This window comes from Sesamum indicum, linkage group LG3 (genome assembly GCF_026168435.1).
Source record: "Sesamum indicum cultivar Baizhima isolate 11 linkage group LG3, ASM2616843v1, whole genome shotgun sequence".
NCBI lineage: Eukaryota > Viridiplantae > Streptophyta > Magnoliopsida > Lamiales > Pedaliaceae > Sesamum > Sesamum indicum.
In genome coordinates, this window is record NC_142659.1 from 4,191,016 (window position 1) to 4,211,440 (window position 20,425).

Sequence of the window (20,425 nt, forward strand, 5' to 3'; positions counted from 1 at the left end):
AAGTGTAAATAATAAATTTTCAAAAAAAAGTGTAAATATAATTCTACAATTTTTTTTTTGGGAGGGGGGGGGGGGGGGGAAGACAATTTCTCATAATGTTATTAATCCTTATAACATGAAGGGAAGATTTTGATTATTTTTGAATTTTTGAGAAAGAGCTTTGTTTTTTTTGTCTTTTCACGTAGAATCCGAAGCCTCTACTCAGAAGCTTTTCTTCACCCCTTAACAAATCCAAAGAGTCTAATCAGAAGTTCCTAACTTTCACATGTTTCCATCATTTCAAGCTGTTGTATAATTGCAAACTTAGAGAACCAGCGTACGCAGCAGAAAAACTCTCCTTCATACAAAAGCAGGCACGGAATACTAAACTAGAAACGTCGACGAGGAATAGATTTAGGAACTTGTCTATAAATTTTGTTTTCATGTCTTTCTATTTTTGGCATTACATTCCTGTTCGGGCTCTCAAGCTCCAGTCCACGATCCATAAGTATATGTACATACACAGGGACAGAAGGACATACAGCGGAATCACGCATCAGAATGAAGAATAAACAGGTAAAATCTACTACCGACGTGCAGAACCATGAATGCCTGTGATACAAAATTCTGGCCCCCCAGCGCTCAGCTATCCCGTAGAAATACTTCATTGCGCTGTACAGTGTAAAAGCTGCCTCAGAAAAGGAAAATAAAAGAGAATTCTGGGGATTCTGTACAAACCACAAAACTGAGATGGGGATAGGTTATCACAACCATGCACCCCATCCAGGAAACATATGGCACAAACGGTCAGGATCAATTGCATCTTGTATCAGTTGTTGAACCTACAATAGATAACGTATGTTGATTAAGACTAAGCAATTTAGAGAAAATAATTAAGAATCAAAGAAACGACTTTGGTCGGCGACATGATTAGAGAATAGAAAGAAATTTGTAGGAAGAAATGGTGTCAGTAGAAAATTAACTCCAGTCCTTCACCCATTGCCAAAATTCCTTTCGGGGATCGTAGGGTGCATGCTTCCTGCAACCTCCCCTACCCCTCCTCCCCGAAAGAATGCATGAGATGAATAATCATGGCTTCAGAATTTCATGCAAGAGAAAACTTGGGATTTTCGCAACATCAATGGGAGTCTCCATACTGTGTTGCTTGAAAAGTTGACTTTAGAATACCACTGACATGATTCACAGCTTAACAGTGCAATTTTTTTTTTGAAGGACTTAACAGTGCAAATTTAAGAGATGTAGTTTCAGCTTTGCGTCCAGCAAAATTGCTGATGTTAGATTGAACACATACCTGCCCATGAACACTCCTCATTTCACCATCTTCATATCCATCTAGCTTTTGTTTGACACGCAGCAAGGCTCTGGCAGCATCTTTATTGCCTTCATATTCATCTTCGTCAGAGTCCTCCAGACTGGCATCTAAATCGTCATCAATATCCTAGTAAGATAGAAACAAGCCTGTGTGAGAAGCTATACATACACGTTGGCAGCTAGACGCCTAACACCTAGTGATAAACTCAAAGCTTAAAATATTTTTTAAATAAGTTATGAGATTCTAAACATTTTGTTTTGAAATATCATAGGCTCTTTAGAAAAAAAATTTACCAGACGATTTTGCAGAGTTTTCAATAGCTTAAAAGCTCAACCAAACACCCTCTTACTCCACCAAGAAAAAGATCAAGAGGTTAGGTGGAAAAGGTTAACTCAATCTATAAATTCAACTCAAAAGCCGATATTTCCTGTAACAACAAGGAGAGGTAAAATCTCTCCCTTTACCATAAAATACAAAGGAAACAACAATACACATGAGAAAAGCAACTTCCAGTGTTTCTCTTCATGATTCAAGTTGCAAATCATGAGGAATCCTCCGGCCAAAAGTCAGAATTTTCGGTAGCAGGTAGTCAAGAGGGAATATAAGGAAACAAGCATGGCACTCAGCCACAAGTGAAGCTCATTACTCATTACATTGCCAAATTGTAGATCAAATACTTCTGAGTGCATTTTCAGGATTTGGACATCACAATCTACACATACTTAAGAAATTGCATAGCTGCACTCTTAAGTTAAAGTGACAAATAATTAATATTAAAATTTTCATAAAAGGAGGGGTCTCTTTTTATACTTCCAATGACCTAAATAAATAATTCTTTCTTCCAGAATTTCTAATTGTTTATGTTACATTGAAATCCTACTACATAGGAGACATGCAGTGCACTCTGATTGCGTATAGATGAAGTAGATCTACTGATATACCTTTTGGCGTTGCATAGCCTTTAGAGGTGATAGAGCCCACTTGTATAAAGGATCATGGATAAAAACCTGCATAACATTTTCATATTGTGAAGTAATCTGTTACACTATTTAAGATAAAATCATTTATTCACTGATTGCACCTCTATAATTGTAAGTAATGCTTCTTTATTTGTTCGCATGACCGAAAGAGTTTCCTCACAGCATCTTCTAAACACTCCTTCCACCCCAGTTACACCCATACCATCTATGATGTCCCGTGTCAGCCTAAAAGGTACCTGAGAATCACAGTTTAAAACCTTAGTAAAGTTATATTAATCGGAATTGAAAAGCACAACAAAGTGGCAGAAAAACAGGAACATCAAGATAGAACTAACTCTTTCAGGTGTTTTTAGCATCAGGCCTTGCTCAAATGCAACTCCCAGATCAATATGAACAACTTCAGCAGTGGCTTGATCAATCAGGATGTTCATGGAATGTCGATCCCCTAATCCTACGATGTAACCCACCTGCAGGCAATGGAATTGATCTTTATTGCTACCAGATTTGATACTATCATCATTCATCCCCAAATAATTTCATGCTGCTATTTCTCCAAGTAAGGAACAAAAGAAACTACATTGGTTTTGACTTCACAATACGATAATATCATTAAAACAATAGACCAAAGCAATAGAAAATTAAAGAGAAACCATTGAGCTAGCTGCCACGCTTCTTGTATATGCCAGTCTCTTGTCAAACCAATCAGCGGGATCTGAAAACCTCTCCAAGAAGAAGTGATGCATGACTGGCCTGCATTGCATGATAACTTAGCCTAGTTAGTTCACACGTTTAGAATTTAGGTGGTTTCACAAAATTCATGCACCTGAAATTGTCGCACACTTCCTGGAATGCTTTGCGCTTGTTGGTTTCCTACAAAACATAGTATGCACTGATACTGAGATAGCAAGGAATGATGTAATGCATACAATAGCAAGGAATGATGTAGTGCGTATGCATCACATAATTTTGACTCAGAAGATTAAGGTAATTATTCAAGTTGACATATAAAGTTCTTATTTGTGTGCATTGGTATCACTTCACTTGTGAGAAACAAGGAGTTCACTCAAAGAAATATTCAAGGGCAAAATTCATTTAAATAGAAATAAACCATATGATACATACAGTAGTCATATGCTGCCGACATTCCATAAATGTCCAATCTCCTACTCCATAGCGTCCATGAGCTCCTCCATTTCTGGAGCTGGATAGGGTGATTAACATATTCAACATAAGATCATTTTTTGATTCATACACTGTCAATTTACGGAGATGGTTCTTTTACTAACCTTCCAATAAGATATTCACCAAGTGGGAAAGTTCCATTCACCCATTCTAGTACACCAGCGCTGGGAGTAAAAGGAACAACCTGTCAGATCAAGGACAATAAAATTTAGTTTCTGCTGCTGCAAAAAATCACACACAAAAATGCAAGGCAAGACGCATGACGCTTTAGTATAAAAAAGGATTAAACATTCTCTTAGGATATAAATGATATAACTAATTAGAACACAAAATGTGAACTACACAGACTGGTAGATCGCTCCTTTTTCATGTAGGGAAAAGAAGAGAAACAAGAGGTCGTGGAAAGGAATATTATGATTTATTCAAGTACCGCGGAAAATCACAATCAACATTCTTCAGCTGCCAATAACTATCTCCTCTGGTACAAACCCAAAATTTCCTAGCTTAATGAGTTATTTAAGAACTATTGACTGCAATTTCCTCCAACTTAAAATGCAGAGAAAAAGTTCTACATTGAAACTGTGGTGCGTAAGCATGAATCTAAAGTAATGGCTATCATAATAACAGTGTTGCAACAATGAGAAGTCATATTTTAACAAGGACAAAATGGAACAGCATACAAAGTAACAATTTCACATGCTACATGATTCTAAAGGTCTCTGTAGTTGACTCAAGGAAACCCATAAACAAGATAAGAACCGTGCAAGGTTATTTTTGAAGATCCAATAGACACATTGCAAATATTTAAAACTGTGAACCCATTTAGTGTTTAAAAGACATTCTGAAACCCATCTCATATTGGATTTACTATACCTGTAATGAACAGAGGAGCTTTTGCAAAACTGAGCAAGACAATTTGATTGTTTTAGATGGGGAAAATACCTTGTATGTACGTATCCTAAGTCTTCTCCTCCATGTGTCACGATTGTTCTGCAAAAAAGTGTTGACTAAACCGAAAAATTGTTCCATCACCTGCATGGTATTCACAAAATTTGTGTAAGGGAAAATAAAAACAGTTGAACACTTCTGAGTCTGATAAAAACAAATGAACATTCAAAAACAGGCATTTATTTAACATACTACTCTGTGCACACAGAAAACGATAAATTCAAGTTTGGTTGGTCAAGGGGATGAATATTAATATATTGACAGATATGATGCGACCAGTCCTTTCAACTTCAAGTCTTAAACAAGACAGAAGAACCAGAAGCATACAGTGGACAAACCCATGGTTTCTCAATGAACTTTGATTATATGGATCAAACAGGTTCTGCAAAAACACTCTACACGAGCAACAAATCATATATGATCAACGCAGAAAACAAGCAGATCACCTTCCAATGATGATCACCTTACATCTTATGTTCTATTTTCTGTCTGAAGCCAGAAGACATGGCCTAGGTTAGGTGTACAAGGTAGAAGTTTGGGAACTCAAAGGCACAGGGTGTACTGAAAATCAAATTTCACAAAAACCTGCAGCTTGGATTTCATCTGAACTCCTTAACTTTGGTGAGATAAATGCACATCAATTTACTGAGCTATCATACAGTATATTCCTCCAACCACAATATGACCAACATTAAGTTAACTAATTATCACCAATCCAATGGCAAATATGATTCACAAGAAGATCAAGTGATCTGAATTCATACAGCATCTTGTCTCAGGTCATCATTGCCAGATTTTGCGAGTTGCCGGTAACGTTTGCCATCAGAACCTAAGCACTCCACCACTTTTGGGGCATTTATACCATTCATTATGCTGCATGTTTCCAGAAACAGAATATCAGCACGAGAAGTGGTGGTGGATAGTATATATGAGAAGCTTCTTTCCAAGGAAGGTATTGGAGTTACAGTTTCAGGATGAAATCTATAACTAATCATTGTGATAGCTTCAATATTTATTATCATCAGAAAAAGCATGAATTAAGTCCATAGATCAAGAAATATTTCTAAAAACAATACTGTGCAAATATTTCCTTAGTACTTTCACCACCATAAAAAACATTGTCCTCTGAGTTGTTACACAAAACCAAAATCCAGACAGTGTAAATACTTACGTGACTGAATCACCCAACCCTTTAAAGTGGGGAAAAGATCCTTCAGGATATTGACAAGTCCGGTCAACAGGAAAATTAGATGTTATAACCGGAACCTGAAATGCCATAATCATGCACTCAGAAATCTCTGTTAGGCAGTCACCTTTGGTTCTTGTTAATGATGCTACTAATCAAAGAGAAAATGATGCTGGTGTACTGGTAATAACAATAAAATGACTGTCTAGTATTTTGATATCTATAACCAACCAAATGAAGAAAAGGGAAAAGACAGTCTTACAAGCTCAAGTTGCCTAACACTCCGGAGTTCTCTCGGCAGAGTCACTCTTTTGTTGGTGTCCTGTTCAAAATAAGACAAAGTTATATGGTTGATGGTTCAAGATGTCCCAGGTAGCAGGAATAGGTACACAAACTACTCGTAGGCCTGTCAATGGGTCGGCATTACCCTAACCGAATCCATACCCATTAAGTAACCATATGTCACTTATGTACCTGAACCCTACCCATAGAATACCCGTTGGCGTTTACCATGTTATTCCCAAAACATCGAATGAGTGTGGGTCTCAACATTAAAGTATGTGTTACCTTTTTCATAACAAGCTTCAAAAAATACAAGTTCTCAAATTTTAAATTTACATAAAAATCAAACAATAAAGTTTTCTAAATGAATGAGGGCAATTTGATGTGTTTTTCATATGGATACTTCGAGAACATGTAACCAAATTAACTTATTAAAAGTTATTTCACGAGCTTACAGTTGATAAAATAAAAACTATTCAAATTTTCAACAGGTGCAAATAAAATTATGATCTTGACTTTGCTCAAATGATAGAGCTATATTAATCAATTAGAAAATTAGGATACATTCACGATAGGAACGAAAATTTAAGAACGAATAAAAAAATTAAGTATGAAAGACATACTTTAACTTCGACATAAATTGTACATCCATTTAAATCTTTGTTCAACTTGTCAAGGCCTGACATAACCGACTGACTTTAAGAAAGAACAAGAACCAGTTACAGTTTGTTACCTCTCTCTTTGTTTCCATTTCTGCAAGTTTAATGTATATCTCTACCATTTGCTTCATCTGAGTAGCAAAAGGGAACAAGTAAAAGACTGAGGATGCATACTACAACACATACACAATAAATGAAACACCAGAACTAGAAGAGCTATACTTGTCTGATGATAGCTCCGTGGTAAGATGATAGCTCTCTCAAGAGATCTTCTGCAGCGATCTTCTTATCTACATCCACCACAAATGAGTTTCTACTGCGCTGCTTGTCCTTGATGCGGTCACCATTCGCCAGAGCTAGCAGCTGATAATCAACAGAACAAGAATGCACACGAGGCATTAAAATTTTGCACATTGATAGAACTATAGGATAGCACTAATAACTTCAATTAACTTCTGAAAGCACAATATAACTAGCAAAACGAATGTAGGGCATGCAAATAAATTAGAGATACCAACTGCAGAACTACTTAAAAGAAGAATATTAGAAGTCTAACTGATATGCAAAATAGATACCAAAAATTTGCAACTTTAAGGTCATCTTCTCAAAAAATTACAAGAACAAAATACCTGAAATATTGTATGATAAGGATGGTCAAGGGCCATCTTCTTCACAAGAGAAAGCAATGCAAACTGCAATAGCCAACCAGTTTCCAAAGAAGAAGGATTGAAAATTAAAAAGATGTGTCAACAAAAGATGAATGATACAGCATAAAAAACAAACCTGAAAGCTTGTAGGTCCAAACGAGTCCTTTGCGCCACCCATCCGTGATGCAATTTGGTATACCAACAGAATAAACTTGTGAGATTGCACCTAGTACATAGATCCGTGACTTCAACCAATGTAAACTATGGGCCGATGGAGATTTTCTATTGCTTCAGTAATTAAAGAGGGAATATTTCATACTAATAACTCAGTGTAACATATTTTCATTACTTTACCTCCTTGATAATGCTAAGCATGCTATCCACAATGATCTGTCTAGTTGAAAGACTGAACCATAGGGAAACAAGTCGAAATACCTAAAAGTACACAAACACTTGTCAATTCTAGTAAGTTGACATTCACACAAGGCAATTGAGGTAAAGAAAGAAACATAGACAAACAAAACAATGCTATCAATTGCAATAAAGCCAGTAATTGGGTCCAAGAAAATGACAACTGGAATCCTGAATTCTTCCCAATACATTAAGCAAAACGTCCAAACACATGACAATCATTAAATATACACATAACGATCGTCTATGTTAACGAACAACATATTACCTCATGAACTATGTCTAATTCATAAATGAAATAATATTGTTTCTCGAAGTAGTAATAGTTGGAGTATTCACCATCAAGATGTATTGACACCCAAATTTTAATACATATTTGAATGTTCCCATTTCCTTTTCGCGGTGCCCTTAAATAATAAACCTTTTCCCTAAAATTGTATTACGTCCCAAAAGCATCCTTGTTTAATCACGGTTCGAATGAGGACTTTCAACCATTTGTTCTTGAGTGAAAATATAGAATGCAATAAGATCTTTTCCAACTCTCACCTGATGGTGGTGCCATAAAAATGATAGCTGAAGTACTAGATTTCAAGTTATGAGAACTAAGCAGGAAGTCTGAAATATTTATAAGATGAAACTCTTTTCAATTGTATACTGCATGAGATGCTGGAAACACAAACGTGAGTAGTTAGTACATACCACTCGGATGTCATATTTTTCACCAATGACCAAACATCGCTTGTATCCTTCTAACGCTGTACATAGAAAATTGTCCCTGTCTTCCTGGGTAGCAAAGGTAAAACACCCAAATATTAGCATAATTTTGCCGTAAAAAACAAAATCAGCTTCAGCTCAATACAATAACATTGCAAAATCGGTTCACAGCAGTTAAAATTCAAGTAGATCCATTTAACCAGTGTAGCAAAGGAAACAACACCTTCTGTGAATAATTAAAATCAAAAGAGGAAAGTGGACCAGTAACTTCCTCCTGAAGTATTTCCCATACAATTGGTTCTTTTTCCCAAATCTTACCCTTAGCTACTGCATTCAGAGCAAGATGTTGTCTAATTATAGCACAAACTATAAGTGTCTGGAAAGTTTCCTTTGCTATTCCATGCGCAATCCACATCAATGTAATGAAAGTGAAGGACCAAACTCAATTTTCAAAAAGTCACTGTTATTATTATAAGTGTAATTCAAGACATCAAAAATAGGCACTCAAGAAGGCCGCACCCACTTACTACAGCTTCACATGATCCATCAAACCTCTTACTATGAAACTAAAATTGACAAACCCCTCAGGATTTTCTTGAATTGCACACTTCAATTACATAACGAGGATGTGACATGAATCGGCTCATAAAAATCAGGCCAAATTCTAATAACACTTCCATCAGCATACCTGCAACTTCACTTCTTCATCTCTGTCCATAGCCAGCTGTTTTTGCAGCTCTTGTATTTTTAGTGAATAGTCAGTTTTGTCTCCCTAGAATCCACATGGAAACCATATCAAGCTAATCATATAGCTGAGGATTTCCTCAACTACCAGTGCATGTTGCAAGTGAATGATCTGAAAGAACAAACAAGTAACGGGACTTGCCTTTGCCATACTCTTAAAACGCTTGATTAGTGCCTCTAACTCTTTTTTCTGCATGTCATCAATACATTCCGAATTTCAATTACAAAATAAACTTATTAACTGCCACCTTTATAGCCCTTTACCTTCTTCTAAACTATTTGATCCTTTCTTTATGCATATGCATCATATATAGCACATACCTTGTGTTTGCGTAACCGCATTGCTACTTGCCATTCATTGGAGCTTAGTCTCTCTTCGTGACTACGAAAAAGAGCATCTGCATAATGAGCAAGATGGAAATGCATTTGGTTTCTTTTCTGTATTGATAACTTGTCTGTAGCCTTGCAATCCTCAGCTAGATTAACAGCTTGTTTCAGGTACTTCTCTAATATAGTCCTGGAACTGCAGCAGCATCACAGAGAGTTCAAGCAATTTATCAACTTGGAGAATATGGAATATATAGAGATGTATATAGATATAATTTGACATGTGTTCAAAGATCAGCTTTAAGGTGATTACGTTTGCTAAGGCTTGAAGAGGTTAATCAACTTCAACTTTGCGATACTAATCCAGTTGGTCTATCCGGGACATCAGCTATAGATCTTATGTCCCATTTGGCAATAAGGAAATTAAGTACTTACAGAAAGGTATTTTATATAGTGTCTACTTAGACACTAAACACTGACAACAACCAACCAAAGGCTACCTTTTGGTTTAAGATATTCATGACTCACGGGGCTCATATTTTATCATTATACTTCACTTACAATACCAGGCAGGCCCATATACAAGATTTATCCACAAGCAAAACAAAGGAGAGAACCAAGGGTTATGAATTATCAACGTACAGGAGTTACTATTAGCGGTAGTTAAGATTTGTTATCAGCATATATTGTAGAGAATCAGAGTTTTTCTTCTCAAATAATTCCCATTTCCTAAAACCTTTGGTGTTGAGTAAGTATCGATTGCTTAGGCTATAATAGAATAATAGATTAAAGTACCAGTCCAAGACTTTGCTGTTTGAAATGCAATATTAGATCTTATGTACCAGAATCATGCTGTTAAAGTGATTTCTGTTGTCACCAATTTCAGATATTTTATAGCCAAACAAGTGCAACAGACTTCGAATCAGGAGTTATCTTAACCATCTATTAGCCGGCCCAGAATGGAGCACCAACAAGAAAAATAATTAGACACGATATTCTAAATTTAAGTTATGCTCCGACTTATTTTCAGTATAGAAGATTGAGGGCACTATTTATTGGATTCCATTTTAATGGTGAAAATATCTTGAAATAAGCAAGAAGAGAAGGGGAAAAAGGATTAAAAAGATGGATTGTTCTATTTGAGTTTCATTGCCGAGTGACTAAAATGAGCTACTCAATTCTATTCTAGCACTCTAGAGCTGCTCAATTTAGTTATAAAGAAAGTTATTTAGTTAGGATTGCATTTGTTCACTTTTGAGTTGGCCTTTTAATCATCACCGAGTTTGGACGTGTCTAAAGGTAATGCAAATATAAAAATATCATATTTCATGTTTCACTATTTCAAGTTGAATTTTGCTGCATTGCATAAAGGTTTTTTACTCGGTTCTTTTTCGGCTACCAGTCAATGACTAAATTAAGGTAATTTAATTCCCCCATAACTCGGAAAGAAATAACCATTATTGGAGTATGCTATCAAATGTATAATATGGAGTTGATTGGCATATTACTAACTTGCTAGATCGAGTTTCCGCCAGCCATTTTCCAACTAAGCGAAATACATCTGCAGCCTCTTCCTTCAAGCAGTGATTTTGTGAAATATAATCTGCAAGGTTGATTGCCATCTCATGCTGACCTTGGGCACGGAGAAGCTTTGCTTCTTCTAGCTTTAAGAAGGAAGATTAACAAATGTTAATTTCTAGTCAATGATGTCAACTTAGAATTGGAGAGAGAAGCCAAGAGAGGGAGCTACATGGTACATTAACACACTCAACGGAACACAACACCTAATGCCTAATGCAAGAATCATCAGTGAAGGCTATCCTACAAATTTATTGTCCCTCAGGAAAATGTAAGGGAATCACCCACTGTTCGCACCCATACCGGAGTTCAAGCTTAGTGGGTGAGAGAAACATGGAAAGGTTCAGATTAAATGAGTTCACATCATCCAGAGCATGTAACAGTGTGATAATTCATAACATATCAAGAACGAACTTGTTCGTCCAAAAGCATGTTAATCATTTCAGGCAGATGAAATTTTGAAAAAGCTACGTAACCCTAGAGTACTATAATCCTTTTGTACAAGTGCAGGAAGCACAAAAAACTAGATGCATTTCTTGTTCAATGAATCTAAAAGACTAGAGAAAAAGTATGTACCCTTCCAAGCCAGTACAAATTAGAATATCCTTCTCCCATCCCAGAACAAAGAAACTTAAATTCATGCAAGGCTGCAGCAGCCTGTGAAATCCTAGAGCCCTGTAGATGAACAACCAAACAACCGGCTTAGTGTGCTCTGCTCTGGTTTATTCTAACATAAATTACAAACAATTTAGAGAATACCTTACGCAGAACAGATGCTGATTCCCAAAGATGATGCACTGTACTGTCCATAGAATTTAAAACCCGAAGCAAGACTCTTCTAAATGCTATAAAAGGTTCCAGCAAATTCATATGTAAATCTGTTTGTTTCAAAATGCAGCTCCAATTTGTATGTAGCAATTGCAACTGTAGATTCAAATTCAGAGGTTAGTGAATCTTATATTGAAAATTGTTTTTTCAACATCTCGTCCCCAGACACTGACATTTAACTTGAAGTAAAAACATGCTCATCCCAAGTTATTGCATAATATAGAATAAAGGGATACGGCAGAGGCAAAGAGCTTAAAGCATTAGATATGCCTTCGTTGTTAGCATACAAATAGATTTTTAACCAGAAAGTCCAAAATATATTCCAATACGGAAATGTGAAATAACCTTTTAAACAGAAGCTGATAGATACTAAAATTAGTGAAAGGAACAATACCCGGTCCGATGAGGGAACTACAGGTTCATATAAAAGTTTCTGTCTGTCGGAAGAAGAATCAAAATTTTCACATGGTGAACTCCAGCGTAAACCCCATGCCATTCCGAGATGATAAAAGATCTGGCAAGTAAAACGAAACCAAATAAATATAGTCCCATGTAAGATGATTGTCCAGAAACTATTAAAAATTTTGAAATCTCAAATCCTTGACTGTAACTAGATTACAGAGATACAGTTATTTGTATCTGAAATCGAAGGGACTCATATGAGTCCATGAACGAAGCTTCAGCCGGCTTCCACCTCCCAAGCAGAACAAACATGGGTAATCTTAAAACCATGAATAAATATAGGCGACCAGGCTGCTTGGAGAAGTACCTGAAGCTTAACTATGGTTGAGTATATGTACTCAGTACTCTCCTTACTCGCATGGCAGATGGACATCAAAAGAGCCTGAAGGAGATGTAATAATATTACATTTCAAAAGTTGAGGTATTAGTCATATAAAAGAGTTTACTATCTACCAACCTGCTTTGACTTTTTCAGTGTCGTATGAAATTCATCAAATTCGCCTTCTTGTAGTGCTCTCAAACAGCTGAACAACAGCAAGTAGAGAATGTCAGCATTCAATTGATGGCAGGACACAGCAAGTTCATGCAATATGTCTTGTGCTAGTCTATGATAGGTGTGTTTCGAGAGTTTGTAAAGTTACTTGAATGATTCAACCCAGTATGTTATTCCCACATGAATAAGGATCAAATCATCACAGATCAAGTATCAGAAAAGTGGGATTCCCAAAATTTATAAATAAATTGAAATGTAAGAATCATAGAAATAATTGCATAGAGACAGAAGAAAAGGAAGAATGCAACAGCCCCAGAATTAAAGTGTTAACCACTTATGTGTCTAACAACAGAACAGCCATATGTCCATTCAGCATCATACTCTAATGGTAATGGAAGTCGTTTAACTACTTCATTCAATAGCATATAGTTAAAAGGATACAGGGAATCATTGAAATGGTCTCGAAAAAATGTGACAGTTCTTATTACTTCCTGGTTTTCTGCCATTGCCAAAAGGTGAAACAAATTAATAGAAGGAAATCTGTGCAACAATGTTCACAAGAAAAGACTGAAAGAGTAAAGGTAAGATTCCTGCAGATGTAATTATATTATAAAAATCCTTGGACATCTCTAAGCAAAATGTGCTCACCTACAAGAGATGGAAAGATGTCGATGAACTTTTGAATAGCGCAGCACAATAAGTAGCATATGAAAGATGCGGGAAAGAAGAGGGAGGCTGACAGTTAAAAAACCTAAAGTGCTAGCATAGATATTATCAACAACTAGAAGTTGCAAGTTCTGTTCATTTCCTACAATTTGTTAAATTCAATGTCAGTTACTGTCATTTTCCCTTTAAAACGAAACTAAAAATAAATGGTAAGAGCAAGAGAAAGAATGAATGGAATACAAAGATAAGTCTCCCCTAAAACTTAAAGCTTAAAACTCCTTATAACATTGAAAATCTTTTAACAGACTCTTCATAGAAGGGCTTCGGCAAAGGCTTTGAATCTACCAGCTAATAACTGGGATGAGTTGAAGGAAACCTGAAGAGGTAGGAGACCATAAGAAGAAGTATCATGAGAGTGAATAATCAATCTTAAAGACCATAGCAGTACTGTTCATAATACTCGGTTTCCAGTACAACAGACCCTGCCCCTGGCGGCCTATAAGAGGGCCTAAGAGAGAGAGAGGGAGGAAAAGGTTCTCATAACCAATCCTTCTGGACCACTGTAATATCTTCATATACATGCATATTAATACAAGCGTGTCGACAAAGCAGTATACCATACGGAGCAAATGGAGGTTCACATCATTCCGGAATAAGAAACACTTGAATAAATCATAATCTAGCTGGATTTAAGATACAAACATAATACCTGTGCAGTTTTTCATTGAAATGATGTCCAGCACTGAATTGATATGGACCTGATGCATCAGCACCAGAATAAAGTGGGCAGAAATCCCAGTTTCCTGCACGCCAAGCAGCTTCATACTGCACAAGATAGGGAAGACAGCAAAACAACTCGTTCATGCAATAACACAAAATAAGAAAGAGAGATGCGAGGACCAGTGACCAAACTGATCAGCAGTTTAAAGCAAAAAGTATATGAAACCTGCAGCTCGGTAAATTCTAAATCATGTTGAAACCGGCCTCGCTGAGAGGTCAATCCTTGACAATAAACATCCAATACATGAGTGCAGCCAATTTGCTGTAAGGATCTAATTAGTCCTTTATAAGGCTTCTTTTGTATCTGGCCATGTTCTGTTTTAGAGAAGTCTGCATGTTCTGCCTGTTGAGTATTCTCAGAAGAAAAGGTAGAACCACTTATTCCCGCAATTGGCTCAGAGCGTACTTGCAAATCATAATATTCAAGTGCTTTACCCCAATTACCCTCATGTTCAAAAGTGATTATCTGAGATGTCAACTGCAAATCAAGAGATAACAATACACTGTCATTATGTTCGGGCAGACTTTGGCAACATATTAGCGGGTACAGTAAATGGTATGCTTTGTAACCATCATTCTCCATGATGATGAGCTTAGCTTTTACTATAATACTACCATAAGGTTCATCGATCCTACTAGATAATCTAGAAGTATTTGAACAGTTTAATACCAAAAGAAAAGGAAAGGTCATAATGGGCATGGGACAACAAATTATAGTGGATTTCTTAGACATAAGAACTCATGATGGAGGCACCTCTAATCAGGAGCTAAAACAACACCTGCACCGCCTTAATCATTAAAACAAGAATATACAACAATTACTCAAACTAGTAGGGAAAACAAAACAATATCATATAAATAAATGAAATCATAATATACAAATGATAGCATCCGCAATATTTGACAATGATGTAATTAATATTATATGCATGTGATGGCATAGTATCTATGGATGCCCACCTTAAAAGTTTCAAAGCCACAGATTTTTTTCTTGACAACCATATCCTAAAGAGCTTAAACAAATAAACCAGTAAACATTTGTAAAGGAAGAACCTTCAAGACATTATTTTGAACTAATTAAAGATATTACATAACAGAACAACAGAAACAAAGGCACTTTTTACTATTTTCATGGCTCTCTTCCCTATGGAGCATTTCGATTTTGGTTTAACTCATAAAGACATGGTCAACTAACCTTGTGAGATTGAATAATCCCATAGATACTGTCAGGCTCATTGATTTGGGTGACTGCTGCGACAAGTATTTCAACATGGGGCGGCAACTGACATTCAGAGAGAAAAGTAAGCAAGTTCTGCACTTCAGTGTGTATATTATGTATAATGGAACATGGAGATTCATAAAGTACACCAATCACATATATCATTTCCAGAAAGGCACCAAGTGAAACATACTGTTTCATGATGAGAAAAATCTGGGCTGCCTAATCTGAGGCTATTAAAGTGCTCCTCACACCAGTGCTCAACGTAAAGAAAAGCAGTAAAGTAAGAGCCACAATCCTGCAAGCACAATAATAAAGCAAAAGACAGATTACAGGAAATAGCAACCTAAGATACTGAAAACAAGACAAAGAAGCTGAAGTCATACTCACAATAGCAGAGTTTGCTACTACAAGGTAATCCAGAGCAAGCCAATAAACCTGGTCAAGGATACCAACCTATAAGGAAATACACTTGCAACCTATTGTAGAGGAGCAGGAGAAAGGCAGAAAAAAAAGATGCTGAAGGCAAATAAGCTATCATTTAATCACCAGAGGGGTTAGAAATTATATATTCTAAGCATCAACCTTTCCTTCAGAAAGCTGTTAAAACTCAAATGAGATTAAATAAATGAATTTTCGCATATTCTGCATTATCTTGAGAATTGGGAATGATATTTGCAGTACAGTCAGAAACTATCCAGATAAGTTCTAAGATAGAACTTTCATAGCGCCTAGACATGACTGAATCAGTATTCCATATACATTTAGCACCAAAAGAATCTCTCCATCCCTCAAGTTTCTGTGGCCATTATTTAAATGTCAAACAAAGCAGAGAGGTTTCAAAGTTGGACTGCTTGGTAGAAAATGTTACTGGTGATATCTTTTGATCAGCTTTAGCTAAACAATAAAGAGCTGAACATCAGAAGTAGTGTAATCATAATGAAAATATATGCATGCAGTGAGTATCAATCAACTTCTCGAGATAAGAATTCAGTTGGACATCGGTCAACCCTCTAACTTGTTACACAGAAGAAAAAAAAATTCTAGATTGAACATATTTACAGCTATTGTATCTGAGGTAAAAAGCTGAAACACAGACCTTATCCCACAGTAATGTTGAAGCCACTAATCCCGATGAAGCTGCAAGATCCTTCATCTTTGCTGATGCAGAACGTGACTTCAACCCTGAGCTAGGAAGCTTACTATGCTGTTGAAATCATAAATCTGGTTAGACACGGTAGGTGAGTTCATTGAAATCATCTAGCTAACATATATGGTGTACTGGTGCAAGCCAGATGAGATTATATGGTTATTGTCTTTTTGTTTCAATATGTTACTTCTCTGAGTTCAGCAGTGAAACTGTTAAGGAGGCTGCTTGAGCGATATTTTTCAGAACTCTAAGCCCCTTCACATCCCATCATTTTGAGCATGTAGACATCATTCTAAGAATTCTTTGATGTTTCACCCAACCAATGTTGATAAGTTAAGTTCACAGAAAGCTCGGACATATAAGTTTATTAACAGAATTATGCTTCCCCTTTATCACATTAATCATATCTAGACATTATAATAGACATCATGAAAAGAGAGATTCTGAAACACCTCTACCTTTGAACTTTTCTGCTTGTGAAGTGCAGAAGAAGACTTGGATCTTTCCATTACATGACACAGTCGAAGCTCATTCAGAGCATGCAAGAACACCTGAATCGATTTGATCAACTTATTGGATGCAATAAATACATATTCTTGTACCTGTAAACAATGAAAGAGGACTTAGAACCAGGGTAATATAGATCAAAACTTTGTATGGAATCACCAACCTTTTAAATCAGAAAACTGACCAAGAATTATCTAGGTATAGTTGATGGAATTATCAAATTCTGATAACAAAAACCATCTTAACAAGGAACTAACAAGTGAATGTAATTCTAAGTCCCAAAACAGGCAAAGATTATACATGAATCTAGCACACTCTTCCAGAAGACAAACTTAATTCTGTATTTTACAATTTGATGAGCAATTTTCCTCAAATTGGAAGAACCAAACTAAAGGAATCAACACATCTTAAATAGCATATAATATGACCATGAACTTCCATTCCTCAAAAAATCTTCAATCCTTAACAAGTTAAGAATGTCTAAAGACGTTGAAGAAAGTGGTCAAACCATAAGTAAGCTGTCAAGTATCACGAGATATAATAAACAACAATGTTAGTTAATTAAAAAAGGGACGTCACAAAGTATCAGAGGTCCACTGTTCATGTGTTGCAACAGGGCTCTAGTGTAATGCCATCAGAATAAAAACACAACTCTAAGGTTAGCTGAAATATCAGGAAACTGATGCACAAGAAGTACCCAATCCTACATCAGAGTAACTGACAGGAAAGAAGTTCATGAAAATAAAGTATGTAACTCCTACATCACCTGATGTAAAAGCTTAAATTATTAAAAAGGAGAATAATTTAGTATTTAGTATAAGTAACACGCCCCCCACATGACTGTTACATACTAACAAACTAGTCCTGATGCATCAAGTCAATTTCTGTTACCCTGACACACAAAATGATTCAAAACTAGAATGATTTTATGCAAAAAGCATGCAAATAACCTTCAATGAGATTACTTTACAAAGATCAACATCTGAATCCTTTCTACTGGCAATATTAACAATAACATTTGAGAATAGAAGTTCCGCAACTTCAGATTTCACCAGCACAATATCTTGGCACAATCTGAAATAGATAACAAAAAGATTAAATAACTCATTTACAGAAGACAACTGCAGCGAAGATAGGCAACAAAAGATAAAATCCGGTTTAAGGAAGAAAGGACAACCTGAGAATAAGGTCATCACAATAATTTATCATGGCATACACAAGAGGACAAATCCACGCCTCGAATGTTTTGTCAAAAGTAGCCCACACAGTTGAGTCCGCAATGGAAATTGATTTAGCTGACACAAAAAGCAAAAGAAGTCAATATGGAATTAGTTAACTAAACACATAACCTGTGCTATCAGGAACAAAAGAAATATCTTTTTCTTCCCTTTGCTCTGTGGAAATGGACTAGAAGTAAAACAAGGATTTATCACTAACCTTGTTGTTACCACACCTTTTACTATTTCATAAAGTCACTAGAACCTTGTATGCAATTATAGCTCTAATTCTTAATATCAAACAAAAGCTGAAATTTCTCTTCCCCACCAGCAACCATTGAGCTCAACTGCTCATGCAACAGAACACTGCACAAAGACTTAACCTGGAAAACATTTCTTATGTTTGGATTTGTGTTTTGAGTGTTTTGTTTTTGTGTTTTGGAGAAAAATAGAGATAAGTGTGTGTTGGAAATACATGATATGTTTGGATTTGTATTTTGAGGTAATTTAAAATATTTTGAAATAAGTGGTGTAGGCTTGATGTTGGGATTTGGGTCACAAAAATCACTATTCATTGTCAAATCATATCTCTTTTATATATATTGTTATATATAAATATGTATATATAAAAATATTACATGTTTCATGTTGTACTTTAGTAGACCAAAATCAATGTTTATTGTCAAATCATGTCTTTTATATTATATATGTATATATATATTATATATAGAAAGTTGAAAAATAAAAAAACACACTAACAAGGTGTAAAAACAAAAAAACAACATTGGGTGTGTTTTGTCTTGTCCTGAAAAATGCGAAAACATGAATCCAAACATAATGATTATTTCCACTTGCCAGCGCAGATGCTGAATGACAGTAGCATTATCTCATAGCATAAGTGTCTGCTGAATCATGTTCCCTTTAGTTCTTTATATTTAGCATTAGTATTAATGAAGATTGCAGTTATTCTCTCAAAGAAAACTTCCTCCCAGAATTTATTGCATAAAGGAGATTGAAAAGATCAATAAACAGAATTATATTAGATTGCGATTAGCACTAGTAGTTAATGTGATTCATATAAGTATACATGACTGGAGAAGCATATGCTACTAACGAATGGCAAGTAAATCTTACTGCTAAAGAAATAGAAGCAGAGAAACTTAACAACTTACAATTGAATTTTTTTTGTAGATTTGCAATTAAACTTTGTACTAGCACCAAATTTACGCCCTTTGAGTGGACCTACAATTGATGCACACACAAAAGGACCACCATAAACAAATCTAGTTATCACCAAAATCAACAATATCTATAAATCATATTTATTATAGAAGCCTAAGACACATATTCCACAATAACCATTGAAATATTTTATCATTTTAATATCATTCCTTTCAATGGCAAGAGGCTAGTCATGATTCATATGTCTTACTACCAAGTAAGGCAACACAACATTTCTGATTGTCATCAAACTTAAACATCATAACCTGGTTCTTTCAGGTGAACCCTTCAATTCCAGTATCAGATCTTCAATTTCTTTGAAAAGATCAAGATGTCCGGTACTTGAAGGTTCCTGTACTTTGCATTTGGTATCCTTTTGCTATTAGTGAAGTGTAAAACTTTCAACTTTATCAAGGGAAAGGGGTCCTAAGATCCAAAAGATAAGGCAAAGAACATATATTTGCCAATATACTCCCAAAAACTTCTACTATGTTGGCTAATGTCGATGCCTTAAGAGATAAATCATGCCGTAGCCAAGACATAGTTTTTCAGGAACTCTTTTGTCTTCACCAGTAAACTATATTCTTCATCATATAGTAACTGACTGCAAGACCCTTCCTTAAGATTTATGACCTCCCATGAAGTGCAGACAGTTTATATTCTAACTTGTCTTTTTGAGGAAAAGTAACTCAGTTTACTATTTCTGCTTTAGAGCTGTTCTACATGGCGTCAAGGTCTCTCGTTTTGATGGTTTCTTTGGTATATCCTACATTGTATGTAAGGTGATATTAAATTCTTCTTTGGGCCATAAAAATTCATTAAAGAAAGAGAAAACTGGCACCTATTCGGAGGATGCAACTTATGTAGCTCATATGCATGTTTTTTAATTAGATGGAGTGAGTAGCTCTCCGA

At 35.7% G+C, this 20,425-nt stretch overlaps 1 protein-coding gene across 3 annotated transcripts in view; it reads right to left on the bottom strand.

Annotated features, from left to right (window-relative positions):
• Window positions 1–388: 388 nt before the first annotated feature.
• Window positions 389–20,425, bottom strand: part of ATM (Serine/Threonine-kinase ATM-like protein) — a 42,532-nt gene continuing 22,495 nt past the window's right edge. For 2 of the 3 annotated variants that reach the window (XM_088878225.1, XM_088878227.1), the window contains 38 exons: window positions 19,465–19,534; window positions 18,253–18,370; window positions 18,026–18,149; window positions 17,027–17,170; window positions 16,518–16,625; window positions 15,809–15,856; window positions 15,612–15,716; window positions 15,395–15,481; window positions 14,366–14,677; window positions 14,129–14,244; window positions 12,718–12,784; window positions 12,568–12,642; window positions 12,193–12,312; window positions 11,730–11,894; window positions 11,547–11,645; window positions 10,905–11,056; window positions 9,387–9,588; window positions 9,208–9,255; window positions 9,010–9,093; window positions 8,307–8,390; window positions 7,551–7,631; window positions 7,333–7,422; window positions 7,179–7,241; window positions 6,772–6,912; window positions 6,624–6,680; window positions 5,871–5,930; window positions 5,594–5,688; window positions 5,187–5,295; window positions 4,417–4,506; window positions 3,579–3,658; window positions 3,415–3,493; window positions 3,116–3,162; window positions 2,943–3,042; window positions 2,628–2,759; window positions 2,394–2,528; window positions 2,254–2,319; window positions 1,292–1,438; window positions 389–821 (listed from right to left, as the gene is read on the bottom strand). In XM_088878225.1, coding sequence (XP_088734351.1) covers window positions 744–821; window positions 1,292–1,438; window positions 2,254–2,319; window positions 2,394–2,528; window positions 2,628–2,759; window positions 2,943–3,042; window positions 3,116–3,162; window positions 3,415–3,493; window positions 3,579–3,658; window positions 4,417–4,506; window positions 5,187–5,295; window positions 5,594–5,688; window positions 5,871–5,930; window positions 6,624–6,680; window positions 6,772–6,912; window positions 7,179–7,241; window positions 7,333–7,422; window positions 7,551–7,631; window positions 8,307–8,390; window positions 9,010–9,093; window positions 9,208–9,255; window positions 9,387–9,588; window positions 10,905–11,056; window positions 11,547–11,645; window positions 11,730–11,894; window positions 12,193–12,312; window positions 12,568–12,642; window positions 12,718–12,784; window positions 14,129–14,244; window positions 14,366–14,677; window positions 15,395–15,481; window positions 15,612–15,716; window positions 15,809–15,856; window positions 16,518–16,625; window positions 17,027–17,170; window positions 18,026–18,149; window positions 18,253–18,370; window positions 19,465–19,534 — 3,978 coding nt within the window. In that variant the 3' untranslated portion in view covers window positions 389–743. The remainder of the gene's footprint in view (window positions 822–1,291; window positions 1,439–2,253; window positions 2,320–2,393; window positions 2,529–2,627; window positions 2,760–2,942; window positions 3,043–3,115; window positions 3,163–3,414; window positions 3,494–3,578; window positions 3,659–4,416; window positions 4,507–5,186; window positions 5,296–5,593; window positions 5,689–5,870; window positions 5,931–6,623; window positions 6,681–6,771; window positions 6,913–7,178; window positions 7,242–7,332; window positions 7,423–7,550; window positions 7,632–8,306; window positions 8,391–9,009; window positions 9,094–9,207; window positions 9,256–9,386; window positions 9,589–10,904; window positions 11,057–11,546; window positions 11,646–11,729; window positions 11,895–12,192; window positions 12,313–12,567; window positions 12,643–12,717; window positions 12,785–14,128; window positions 14,245–14,365; window positions 14,678–15,394; window positions 15,482–15,611; window positions 15,717–15,808; window positions 15,857–16,517; window positions 16,626–17,026; window positions 17,171–18,025; window positions 18,150–18,252; window positions 18,371–19,464; window positions 19,535–20,425) is intronic. The other variant, XM_088878226.1, reaches the window with a different exon arrangement.